Raw genomic sequence first — 12,375 nt, forward strand, 5'->3', positions numbered from 1 at the left:
GGCTAGTGAGTCTGCTCCCTATAACAGACCAACATTCCATTGATTTATTTACGGTAGAAGCGCCTCCAACAGCATGGAGTCTGGCGCATGCGCAATAAATGCCAGATTGTTGCAGACTGGGCGTCGGTAGCGATGGGGGGCGGCCCGTTACTAACCACTGCACCGCGCAGGAGCTCTGGCAACAACCACAACGGAGGATTGGAGCATAGCAATACTGCCAGCGAAATAACAACAGAGAAAGATAGCTGTCTGAATACAGTGAGTAGTAATGACTTTAGGCCTATAGCCAAAACACTGCATTTGCCGTTGCAAGTAAGACATTTTGTAGGTGCATTTAGCGATTCAGAAGAAAATAAAGTGTCTCTTGTTCATCCAGTGAGGATATTTCTCTTCACAGTGACAGTCCTCTGTCTCTGAGTGTGTGTCTATTCGGGGAGGCCTGTAGAGGGGGTCCGGTGCGGCCGTTTGGATAGCCTAGCAACTAACATTGCAGGGTTTTGTTTCTTTGCACCAAATGCAAATTGGACAAATGTATTGTTCTCTGGGTATGCAATAAATAGCACATTTCCGCGTTTAAAACCCAGGTAAATACATTTAGTGAACAATGTATTAGAGTGAGGTCGCGTACCGTTCAAAGGCCTAGAATAGAATAGGTTTTAGAGACGAGAATAAAATCGACTCCTCCTCGAACGATAGTCTGTTGTGTTTATGGTTGTAATATTTTTTTTACAATACAATAATGATTGTTCTATTATACAATGATTGTTCTATTACCTTCTACACACAGCCATCTATAAAACCGTTTACGGCAGGTGGACTACTTTCCATTATAGGCTATTACCTAATTGTGCAGCCGCGTGGGATTTGACAGATAGTGCTATTCAATGCAAACTCATTGGAGGGCTGGTGCCCGTATTGTATCACGTATTGTATATCGCTATGTAATCATTTATGTTGAGACTGAAAGCAAGGGCAGAAATAGGGAAAAACTTTCTTCTTTGCTGGCATAGACTGATCATTCATACATTATAAGGCTTTATTTTGAATTTCATATAAATATGCACCATATTGGGGAAACGTTGGCTACTGCTTTTTCTTTTCGTTTTTACACAGGTGGTGATCAAATACATATTCCTCTACACATTGCCACATATCCTGGGTCAAACCAATATTTCTGGTTGGTTATCAGTGCCAGACATCTCTGAGCGATTTAGTGATAATGACATCCAGTGGAACAGCCATTGCTGTTCCTCCTTAAAGAGGTGGGGTTTCAGGTGTCTCCGGAAGGTGGTGATTCTCTGTAGTGAAGGTGCATTTCAGATTTTGCTAGAATCGCAGCCTAGTAAATATTGTTTGTTGTTCCTAAAACAGCAGAAAGACAGATTTACAGATGTACCTCTGTGTAAATTGAGGGCCAGATGTGTCCTTCCTGTCTGTGCTGCTTCTTTCAAGCACTAGGACATTCTGTCTAATCTGAGAGGATTATTGTGACAACAGAAGATTGAAAATGAAAAATAAAAGACTCCTGCAACATCAAACTAGCCCAGAAAGTGTACTCTTATACTGTCAACTTTAGGCATAAGTTATATTTATATTCCTGTATTGTAGTGATAAAATCTTGCTGATAAATACCTGTAGGCAGGTTTTGTAGACCATGTCAAAGCCACTTTTGGAACAAAGCCCTCTTTGATGATTTTCTGACGAACCCTCATCTTCATATTTATTCCTTGAATGGTGAACAATAGTAATTTCTTGTATTTTTAACCATGCAATTCAATGTATGTTAACAGCTAGGAAGTTTGCTTAATTGCTGCCCAGTTGAACATCTTTGCCATGTTTTTATTGTTCTCTGGGTGTAGAGGATGGCAGTGAATGTGCACGCTACGTCTGTGTCCTGTGACACCCTGAGCCGACATGACATGCTGGCCTGGCTCAACGACTCCCTGCACCTCACCTACACCAAGATAGAACAGCTCTGCTCGGGTATGTTTTTCTCCAGTCCTCCTGACGTCATTGATCACTTTTTGGGGTTATTTTTGTTGTTGTTGGTTCCTTATATATTAACCGGCTCAGACAACATAGCCATTGTTCCCTCATCTCATCTCCCAAATTAATGTAATGAACGGGTCCTTTCCCCGTCCCAGTGTGACAATCTGGTTCAAATGACGTCATTACACTGGTTGTAATTTGGTTGTGATGACATCATTTCAACAGGTTTTGCCTGTCGGCATGGACCTCAACAAACCCTTTCAAATGATGAGTAAATGAGATGATGTTTACATTGTGTTGTTTAATAGCAGTATGCCCCCCCCCCCTACCTTTCAGGGGCAGCGTACTGTCAGTTCATGGACATGCTGTTTCCAGGCTGTGTGCTTCTAAAGAAGGTCAAGTTCCAGGCCAAGCTGGAACACGAGTTCATACACAACTTCAAGGTTCTCCAGGCTGCCTTCAAGAGGATGGGCGTTGACAAAGTCAGGCTATTATCTATTTATCATCATCTGTAAAGCATTGTAAATCATTTATATACTGAAAGAAGTAGTGTCCCGAACGAATTGTGACTGCAGCCGTGTAAGGGCTTGCAGCTAGATTCTTCAATGGAAAGATTTGTCATCTCTGAAAAACATGTTCTAACTTGTATTCTTATTCCTACAGATAATTCCCGTGGAGAAGCTGGTAAAAGGAAAGTTCCAGGATAACTTTGAGTTCGTGCAGTGGTTCAAGAAATTCTTTGACGCCAACTATGATGGGAAGGAGTACGACCCGCTACAGGCCAGACAGGGACAAGATGTGAACCCCGCCCCCAATCCAGGTGATCACTTTTCCCACAGACCAAAGAGAACTCATGGCCCTGCAGGTAACCCAACAGAATGGTTCTACCTCTTCTGAATGGGATCGTCTCGCTGATTGAGCTTTGGATGGCTCAAAACACTCACAGCGCTCTGCAAGTGTGTGTGTATGTGTGTCTCTGTGTGTGTGTGCACTGCACGATCCACAGCATTTTAGAAACAGTCAAGGAAAGGTAGCTCTGTGAGTGACTGTCAGGGATTCTTGTGATCTCCACAGTACCTTTAGCAGACTTGATGAACACAAAGACATTATTTTCCAATCTATAAATACATTTTGTTCTAGTGATCCTTCATGTAGTGAATTGATATTTGTGTCACCCGTTTGGGACCCTTCATACCTAGTGGTTAGAGTGTTGGGCCAGTTAACCGAAAGGTTGCTGGATTGAATCCCCGAGCTGACAAGGTAAAAATCTGTCGTTCTGTCCCTGAACAAGGCAGTTAACCCACTGTTCTCCGGTAGGCTGTCATTTTAAATAATCATTTGTTCTGAACTGACTTGCTTAGTTAAATAAAGGTAAAAAATGTGCCCTGCTATGTATAAAAGCAGGTTTTTTGTGCATTGTCTTTTGGCATTAAGGTTGAAAATCAATCAGCATCGTTTCTCAAAATCCATAGTGTTGGTTACACCACAGGCAAAACATGATGGTATGCTTTCAACATGGGTTCTCATTGGTTACACCACAGGCAAAACTTGATGGTATGCTTTCAACATGGTTCTCATTGGTTACACCGCAGGCAAAACATGATGGTATGCTTTCAACATGGTTCTCATTGGTTAACATGGTTCTCATTGGTTACACCGCAGGCAAAACATGATGGTATGCTTTCAACATGGTTCTCATTGGTTACACCGCAGGCAAAACATGATGGTATGCTTTCAACATGGTTCTCATTGGTTACACCGCAGGCAAAACATGATGGTATGCTTTCAACATGGGTTCTCATTGAAATGCTGTAGTTGTATCCATAGCTTTGAACGCATGGGATGACAAACAATTAGTATTTGTTCAAGATGTTTACTAGTGTTTTGACTACTTTTAGTTTACTGTTTGTTTAATAGTATTTTGTTTACATTTACTATGAATATGGCTGGGATTCAATCCAAGGCTCGTGATAGAGCAGTGCACTAGACATCTGACAATGCACCTTTTTAAAGGCATTTTCCTCCCTCCTACGGTTTCCGAGATCACTTTCACTGTAAATGACCTTGGATTGAATCTTGGTCTAAATGTTAGAACAGTAAACCTGCACTGCAACACTAAGGGCCCAATTCAATCTGTATTGCAGAAGAGCCGCAGTATAGCACGATGGAAACGTAAAGGTCATTTTCCGATTGAGCCGACATATGCAGCGTTTACCGTGAATCTCTGTGAACGCAGGAACATTGCCTTTAACTTTAGATCGTGCTATACCACGGATCTGCGACACGGACGGAACCTAGGCCTAACACTATCTGATTATTCCAGGCCCCCAGAGGCACTCGCCCACGGTGCCCAAGATCCTACCCACGCCCCAGAGGGTGCTGAACACCACTGTGCATGTGAGGAAGGCACCGGCCCTGACGCGGAACGGGGGCACAGACGCGGAACTCTTGGAGCTAAATCAACAGGTAGAGTCCCAGGGAGGGTAAGGAGGCCTTTACATAGGTCAAGTAAACTAATGGGCCATATGATTGTAGTACTGACAGTATTCAATACAAATGAACGTATATTCGTTTTGCCTCAGTTATCAGGTTTTATTTACTGCAAGTAGAGTCATGCTTAGCCCTGAGACTTGACCGTAGCCTACACCCACGTCTCAGGGCTAAGTCATGCTTTGGTCTTTGGAATGTGTAAGTTCACACTAGAGTTGGCATCCTAATTTCTTACTGTTGTCACGTAGACAATAAAGGATATATTTGGGGCATATTAGGAAACTAAATGTAAGTACAGTTTAAGTATGTTACTAACATAACACTACTCAGTGAGTACTACATTTACATTGTCATTCCCTGTGTGTTTGAAACAACCTTTTCTTCTCTTCCCCTGTGTAGTTGATGGAGCTGAAGTTAACGGTGGACGGACTAGAGAAGGAGAGAGATTTCTACTTCAGTAAGCTGAGAGACATTGAGCTGATCTGTCAGGAACACGAGAGTGACACCAACCCTCACCTCTCCAGGATCATGGACATTCTCTACGCTACCGAGGTACCTCTCACAACCACAGATATATGAATTCGATTTGTTCATATAACTGTACATTGATCAACACTGAAACTAAGGGCTTTTATTAAATCTGTATCGCTAAAACTTTACAGATTGCGTGATAGAAATGTCAAGGTCATTTCCTTTTGAGACAAATTAGGCAGCGTTTACGTGGGAAGTTTGCCTTTAAATTTCAATCACGCTGTAAATCTGTACTTCCGCAATACGGATTGAACACAGCCCAAAGTATAGAATGTGTAAGTTTTTTAAAACTAGAGATAGCAATTGCAATTCGCTATCCTTAATTGTCTCTACCCCTCTCATGTATAAAATATTAACTCATATTATTATAAAGTAGACAAGGGTTGTGGGTTATCATCAACATTTTCTGTAAATTTGATGATATCTGTATTTTAGGACGGCTTTGCTGCTCCAGATGATGACGAGATTGATGGACAGGCCCACTTGGACCAGGATGAATACTGAGTCTCTAATACCTTCTGTCTATTCACATCCCCCTCTCCCTCCTCTAATAGCTTCTGTCAATTCACATCCCCCTCTCCCTCCTCTAATAGCTTCTGTCTATTCACATCCCCCTCTCCCTCCTCTAATAGCTTCTGTCTATTCACATCCCCCTCTCCCTCCTCTAATAGCTTCTGTCTATTCACATCTCCCTCTCCCTCCTCTAATACCTTCTGTCTATTCACATCGCCCTCTCCCTCCTCTAATACCTTCTGTCTATTCACATCTCCCTCTCCCTCCTCTAATAGCTTCTGTCTATTCACATCTCCCTCTCCCTCCTCTAATACCTTCTGTCTATTCACATCTCCCTCTCCCTCCTCTAATACCTTCTGTCTATTCACATCTCCCTCTCCCTCCTCTAATACCTTCTGTCTATTCACATCCCCCTCTCCCTCCTCTAATACCTTCTGTCTATTCACATCCTTCCTATTCTCTCCCTCCTCTGTCTAATACCTTCTGTCTATTCACATCTCCCTCTCCCTCCTCTAATACCTTCTGTCTATTCACATCCCCTCTCCCTCCTCTAATACCTTCTGTCTATTCACATCTCCCTCCCCTCCTCTAATACCTTCTGTCTATTCACATCTCCCTCTCCCTCCTCTAATACCTTCTGTCTATTCACATCTCCCTCTCCCTCCTCTAATACCTTCTGTCTATTCACATCTCCCTCTCCCTCCTCTAATACCTTCTGTCTATTCACATCTCCCTCTCCCTCCTCTAAACCCTTCTGTCTATCCACATCCACCTCCCTCCCTCTCTCGCTCTCTCTCTGTCTCACTCTCTCGCTCTCTCTCTCTGTCTCTCTGTCTGTCTCTCTGTCTCACTCTCTCTCTCTTTCTCTCTCTCTCTCTCTCTCTCTCTCTCTCTTTCTCTCTCTCTCTCTCTCTGCCTCTCTTTGCCTCTCCCTCTCTTTTGCCCCTCTCTTGTTCTTGTTCTATCTCTTTTCATATGTATATATGTGTGTCTCCTCCTTCCCCCTCGGCAATGGACTGTACATACACCATTACATCTCATAAGCTACCCCTCGCTCCCTCCCCAATGACACAGTAGCAGCAACAATAACAGAACATATCCTAGTCGTTCCAGCATGGTACATAGTAACACAGAATAATGACCCAAACCAAGGTGATATTAATGGGGGTGTTAGGCCTGCACAATTCATTCAGAGTTGTAAATATGACAAAAAAGGAACAATTTTGAAGTAAGGTAGATGTCTGAATGTATTTGTTTGTTTGTCTTTTGGTTTGACTCGCGCTTTTTCTAAAACTCATTTTGGTTCTATTCCGGAGTGTAGAAAGCACCTTGTGCATGTTATTGTATTACAGGGTACCACAAGAGTCCTAAAATAGACTAACAAAATCACCTATGACAACACATGATATTTAATTCGTTTTTACTTTCTTATTTATTGATTTGGATTTGAACTACTAGTGCAAAACGTATGTAAATGAAACAATACTATAACTTATGCTCATGGTAGTGAAAAGGCTTAAGCTTTTTGTTTCAGTTGATGGCATGTAGTAATGTCAAGGGAAAATTCATAAAAGAAAGTGGTCCATAAATAATAATTTATGTATAGGATATGACCAATGCTCTTTCACTGTACTCATTCTGGATTAGCTGTATTTGAACATGAGAATGTCATAAATGAACAGGGAATGGGTGATATATTCATAAACTCATTTATGTGGAGATGTTATGTTCAAATAGAAGTGTCTGGGTACATGCCATGGTATTTATTATGTATAATGAGTTTAACATTAATTTGGTATTAACAATACCTGAGTTACTACGTAGGCTGACTATGGCAGCAAATTGTTTAAAAAAAAAATTTAACTGTAAAAATGTGTTGTTTTTAAAAGAGCCTGAAAACAATGATTTACTTTGATTTGATCATATCACGTTTCTGCTGCTAATTTTGCTGTGTTTCTACTTTTTGCTATAATATATTGCTCAGCTGTAATGAGTCGTCTTACTAATTTCATGTTTGAGTTTAGAGAACGAGGAAGTCAGGAGGTTGCGTCCCAAATCAAGTTCAAGTTTAAGTTTTAGTACAGTGAAATACTTAACTTGTGTGCTGTACCCAACAGTGCAGTAATCAAAATATATGAAAACACTAAGAAATAAGAGAGGAAGCTATATACAGGGTCAGTGCTAATACCAAATGTACAATGTGCAGGGATACTTGAGTATTTGAGGTAGATATGTACATATACTGTAGGCAGGGAATAGGAGAAAGTGACTGGTAGCTGGAAAAAGAATAATAATATATCAAAAGTAGAGTCCTAAATAGGGAATAGTGTGCCGTTTGGGATGGACTGAGTTAGTTAGGGGTCTATGACCAGTTCAAAATGATGCTGGTCATCATGAGCATCATAAGGAATAGAACTCCTTTGCCCCTGTACTACTGCCTTGTCAATGCAAACCTCCAGCCATTTGCAATAGAATCTGACCTGCATTCTCTCACGTGCTCTGGCTGTCTGCATAACTCTCATCTCTTTGAGTTTTATTGAGTCAATAAACAAACGATTGTGAAATGAACTGTTACAACACTGTTGTTGATTTCTGTTTGGCTAAAATTTTGTGGGCACAGAAAACCATGGAAAGAGCCCACTGGCCCTTCTATGGGCCCCACTCTCAATGGTAGGCCTCATCTCTCTTAACCCAGAAATAAAATCTTGCCTAATATGGTAAACTGGTTGCCTAATTTGGTCAGCTGGTCTACAGGTAGAATCAATTATGTATATAAACCCTGGATTGTTGATGCTCTGTGTTGGCCAGTGAGATGCTTTGATGCCATTGGTCAGCGATATTTGCACTCAGAAGGAGCAGTCCTCCATATGAATGAATGGAATTCTACAATATTTCAATTAAATGTTTCAAGGACAAAATTATGTGTATTTAATTAAGTATTCTTTGGTTGTAGTAGGGGACAGTAGCATCCACACTTTCAAAAAGATTATACTTTAAATACATTTTTATATATGCTTCGATCACATAATACAATGTAAAAGTATGCATTGAAGTGTTTATAATAGAATAAACTGCGCCAAAACATATGTTGACATTGATTAATGCATTTAGCTTCCACATTTTTTTTTTACAATGGTGGGGGAGTGCCAAGATGGAGGCGCGGTGGCTTCAAAACAGAGGAAGGGGAAGAAATGCCCAACTCGGCGGAAAATCTGTCTCCCTCCAGCAGATGGCGTATTTTCATTGTTTCGCATACCAAGTAAGGAGTTTTTGTATGGAGGTTGAATTTGGTCAACAAATACATTAATTTGCTAAAAATCTACTTTTAGTGGTCACAGATGGTTAGCAGATGTTTTTGCGTCTGTAGTGTAATGCTTGTAAGGTTTATTTGATCGAATATAAGTTTCGTAACGCTTAAGTTGTTACGAGTGTACTGATATAAGTAAGACAAGTGATATCCATCAACATTGAGAAAGAACGTATATCGGAGTTGTCTCGAAATGGTTATATGCATATTCATGTTATGAGGCTAGTAGCATAGCATCTATCGCAATTGAATTACAGGCGGTTGACATCAACAACCGCCATCGAATATTCAAAACAGGATTACAAAAGTGAGATTTATCCACCAATCCAAATAAAGGATATGCGGGAGCTAGACAGTCCGTCGTGCTGCTAAAGGATATGCGGGAGCTAGACAGTCCGTCGTGTTGCTAAAGGATATGCGGGAGCTAGACAGTCCGTCGTGTTGCTAAAGGATATGCGGGAGCTAGACAGTCCGTCGTGCTGCTTTGTGGACAACGATTCCCATTGTTAGGGCGGAGAGTCACGTATTTTGTCATTAAATCCATAATTTTTATACAAATCATTGCGCAGATTAGTAGGGACAAAAAAAGAGTGCGTTTCCATCCAAAGGACTGTAAAGGGCATTATTGTTCCACACAAAGTGTTGCAGCGTTGAAAAAAATGAATAGCATTGGTCTTCTATTATTTTCGTAGACCAATCAAGCAAAATACATGTAAAAAGAAAATGTCGGGTATGAATGTCGAATCTTCATTCTACCCAATGCGTACAATCTATTTTGTTTAAATTCGACACAACACTGACCAGCTGTTGTATTTACACAGCCCCTATTACTCTTATCCGGGGGATTAGCTCAAATGGTAGAGCGCTCGCTTAGCATGCGAGAGGTAGCGGGATCGATGCCCGCATCCTCCAAAGCTTTTCTTGAGAGAGCAAGTGAATGTAAAGCGCATTTATTATGATTTTACTCTAACTTTAAATTAAAATACGTATTATATACTACTACATCAAGTATGAAAATCAACCTGTAGAACGAAAGGATTTTAACCTACAAAACGTTTTCTTCAATAGGTCCATTGTTTTGTTGGTTGTGGGACAATCACAATAAACAGTCAAATCGGAACAAAATCCTTCATTCAATACTGAACAGCACTGTGTGCTCGATACTTACGGAAAATACACTCCAATAAAATCACAGTAAGTTATACATATCTATGTGTAACAGATATGGGTTCAAATACTATTTAAAATCGATCATATACTTGGAACTAATTTGCTCTAGACTGCCTAGAATACCAAATGGGTGGGTTTTCAGTTTTGCGACTATTCTAAGCCAGGCAACCCCATTCAAGACAAAGTATTTGAATTTTGAAATAATTTCGAATAGTATTTATACCCGGGTCCGATGTGAAAGGCTGAAACCTAACAGCACATCGATGTCGTACACCTTCACAGTCAAGAACCCCTCAGACACTCAGTGAAGTTTCAATGGGCAGCGTTGTACAACGTTTGCTTATCTAGATACACCAAACAATGCACTCCACTGAAGGCTATATATATTATGGATCAACATTTCAACTGACTCCAAGTGTCTCATATTTAGTCATGATCATTATTAGATGATAATGAGACATAATTATTAAACCATACATGTTTATGGCAGGTCCAAAGAATTTTAACCTACTGTACCACAAGCTATTTTTCAATTGTATTATTAACTTTACTGCAGTCTAACTAACCAACCGTTATTTGTTTTATCCAGCAGTCCAGACATAGCCTTCCTGTTGAAATGTTGATCCATAATACTGATGCCTCATTTCTTGCTAAGATATTCTGAAAACAGATTGTATTGGATTCAGATGCATGGAGGGACAAAGAGAAACAGACTAAGTTATTGTTTTTATCAGTTTATTCACAAAAAAACAGATTATACGTAAAATACTACATACTTCACACTGCTAAACGAAGACAATATCAACAGCCACAGAAAAGTCAGTCAGTGCAAACCAAGACTAATACATGACTTCAAGCAAGAACAAAATAGGAACTCCAAAACAAAACATTTTACTTTGTAGATCGAACTTTTTTGCAACTCCATAATATTAAAATGTTTACTACTACCTTTTTTTAACGAAACATGGTGTGTGTACGATTGTCTTGTCAAATAGCAACAATGTTACAGGGACTGCATGAGAAGAGGGGATGTTTGTTACTGAAAACAAGTCGTTGAATATATTATTGAGTTTGGAAGTTGTTGAGTAGCTATCCCCTTTAAGATGTTCCACTTCTCAAGCCCCCATTAGCTTCTTGACCATGTATCCAGGCATGCTGTATATGAAGAGGCCCAGGATGAGCACCAGCAGCAGGGCTACAACTAACTTGACCGTGAGCCAGAAGTACTGGTTGCAGATGAGGTTTTTGATGGCCTTGAAAGGCATAAGGAACCACAGGAAGGCTGTGTCTGGACGGCTGGGAGAGAGAGACAGGGTTGGTTAGACTGCGCTAATGCCTTATAAGGCCATCAAACAGACACAGAGGATGACCAAATATGACTTTCTGATACAGGTCCGGTTTGCTGTAAATATGAACAAACCCATGAAAATGATGGAAAAAAGAATGGGTATTTTAGTAACTGGACTGCTGATGCTCTGTATTGGCCAGTATGATCATCCCTGTTCAAATCTAGTACTTAGTCAAAGCAATTTCATAAAAGACCCCTTCTCTATTCCATCATTTTTAATCAAATGGACCTTTACATTAGGGATGCGTTCTGACGAGGGTGCGTTCCGACCGCATGGTATAACTTTGTTTAAGTGTTTTAGCGCAAAAAAACTCATGCTCCTGTCCCTTCCCCACTCCAATGCACCTTCCTCGTTGAAATACATTGAGTTGGCTCCAACAGTTGACACTGTAATTGTTAGCTTAGTGGTAGGTGAACGGTGCTCTTACTTGGGTTTCTCCAGGGGTTCAGGTTCATTGCGTCCTTCACCTACTGGGTTCTTCTCAGCCTCCTCTGCAGTCATCAGCTGCAGCTCTGCTTCCACTTTCCCCTGCAAAGACACAAACAACATCACTACCAAAACACTGGGGTTCATACAGTATACAAAGGAGGTCTAGTGATTCTTTATCTTTTGACTGATTTGTTACATTTCCAAACTGACCTCTGTTCAGTGTTTAACTCGGCTAGTTTCTTCACAATGTAACTCAATTGTCACGCGTTGTTTAATCAAAGACATCATTTTGTCAAGTGCATAGTTTACTGTGTTTAATCCAGTCCACACTACATACAGTGAGTTCAAACTCGTCATTCTCGTCTCTGGCTAGGAAGGGCCACCAGCCCTTGATCCTCCTCTGTTTGAAGATGGACACCATGGGAATATCCTGTTCGTTCAGCACCATGTTGATGGAGCACTGTTTGGCTGTCTTCGCTCCACGAGGGAAACGGTTCAGATCCAGCTCAATGGCGCCTGGGAATAGACAAGAATATCATGCATATTTATTCGATATGCATAAAGGTCTCTCAGCTGTTGTTGTTGTTGTTGTTATGT

The 12,375-nt window shown here is 40.8% G+C and overlaps 2 protein-coding genes and 1 non-coding gene across 5 annotated transcripts in view; 2 read left to right on the forward strand and 1 right to left on the reverse strand.

Moving 5' to 3' along the window:
- The first annotated feature begins 145 nt into the window (after positions 1 to 145).
- On the forward strand, positions 146 to 5,967 carry LOC115139026 (microtubule-associated protein RP/EB family member 3-like). Of its 2 annotated transcripts, none has more exons than XM_065025835.1 (7): positions 146 to 258; positions 1,860 to 1,983; positions 2,326 to 2,471; positions 2,653 to 2,854; positions 4,313 to 4,455; positions 4,879 to 5,031; positions 5,446 to 5,967. In XM_065025835.1, exons 2-7 carry the CDS (start codon positions 1,863 to 1,865, stop codon positions 5,512 to 5,514), a joined length of 834 nt encoding a protein of 277 aa, XP_064881907.1. In that variant the 5' UTR covers positions 146 to 258; positions 1,860 to 1,862; the 3' UTR covers positions 5,515 to 5,967. The 2 variants fall into 2 exon arrangements, with proteins under 2 accessions (XP_064881907.1, XP_029532062.1); XM_029676202.2 differs by having other exon boundaries at positions 150 to 258; positions 2,653 to 2,809.
- Positions 5,968 to 9,669: 3,702 nt separating this feature from the next.
- On the forward strand, positions 9,670 to 9,742 carry trnaa-agc (transfer RNA alanine (anticodon AGC)). The gene has a single exon. It is a non-coding gene; the product is annotated as a tRNA-Ala (tRNA).
- Positions 9,743 to 10,724: 982 nt separating this feature from the next.
- Positions 10,725 to 12,375, reverse strand: part of LOC115138844 (otoferlin-like) — a 53,473-nt gene continuing 51,822 nt past the window's right edge. For both annotated transcript variants that reach the window (XM_065025816.1, XM_065025815.1), the window contains exons 40-42: positions 12,116 to 12,294; positions 11,777 to 11,877; positions 10,725 to 11,296 (exon numbers count right to left, since the gene is read on the reverse strand). In XM_065025816.1, coding sequence (XP_064881888.1) covers positions 11,116 to 11,296; positions 11,777 to 11,877; positions 12,116 to 12,294 — 461 coding nt within the window. In that variant the 3' untranslated portion in view covers positions 10,725 to 11,115. The remainder of the gene's footprint in view (positions 11,297 to 11,776; positions 11,878 to 12,115; positions 12,295 to 12,375) is intronic.

This window comes from Oncorhynchus nerka, linkage group LG12 (genome assembly GCF_034236695.1).
Source record: "Oncorhynchus nerka isolate Pitt River linkage group LG12, Oner_Uvic_2.0, whole genome shotgun sequence".
Taxonomy (NCBI): domain Eukaryota; kingdom Metazoa; phylum Chordata; class Actinopteri; order Salmoniformes; family Salmonidae; genus Oncorhynchus; species Oncorhynchus nerka.

Excerpts from the sequence above, each read along its gene's own strand:
- LOC115139026 (XM_065025835.1), top strand. The coding sequence starts at position 1,863 with ATGGCAGTGAATGTGCACGCTACGTCTGTGTCCTGTGACACCCTGAGC. Across the intron at positions 1,984-2,325 it reads GATAGAACAGCTCTGCTCGG|GGGCAGCGTACTGTCAGTTC; the intron begins GTATGTTTTTCT and ends CCTACCTTTCAG. Across the intron at positions 2,472-2,652 it reads AGAGGATGGGCGTTGACAAA|ATAATTCCCGTGGAGAAGCT; the intron begins GTCAGGCTATTA and ends TTATTCCTACAG.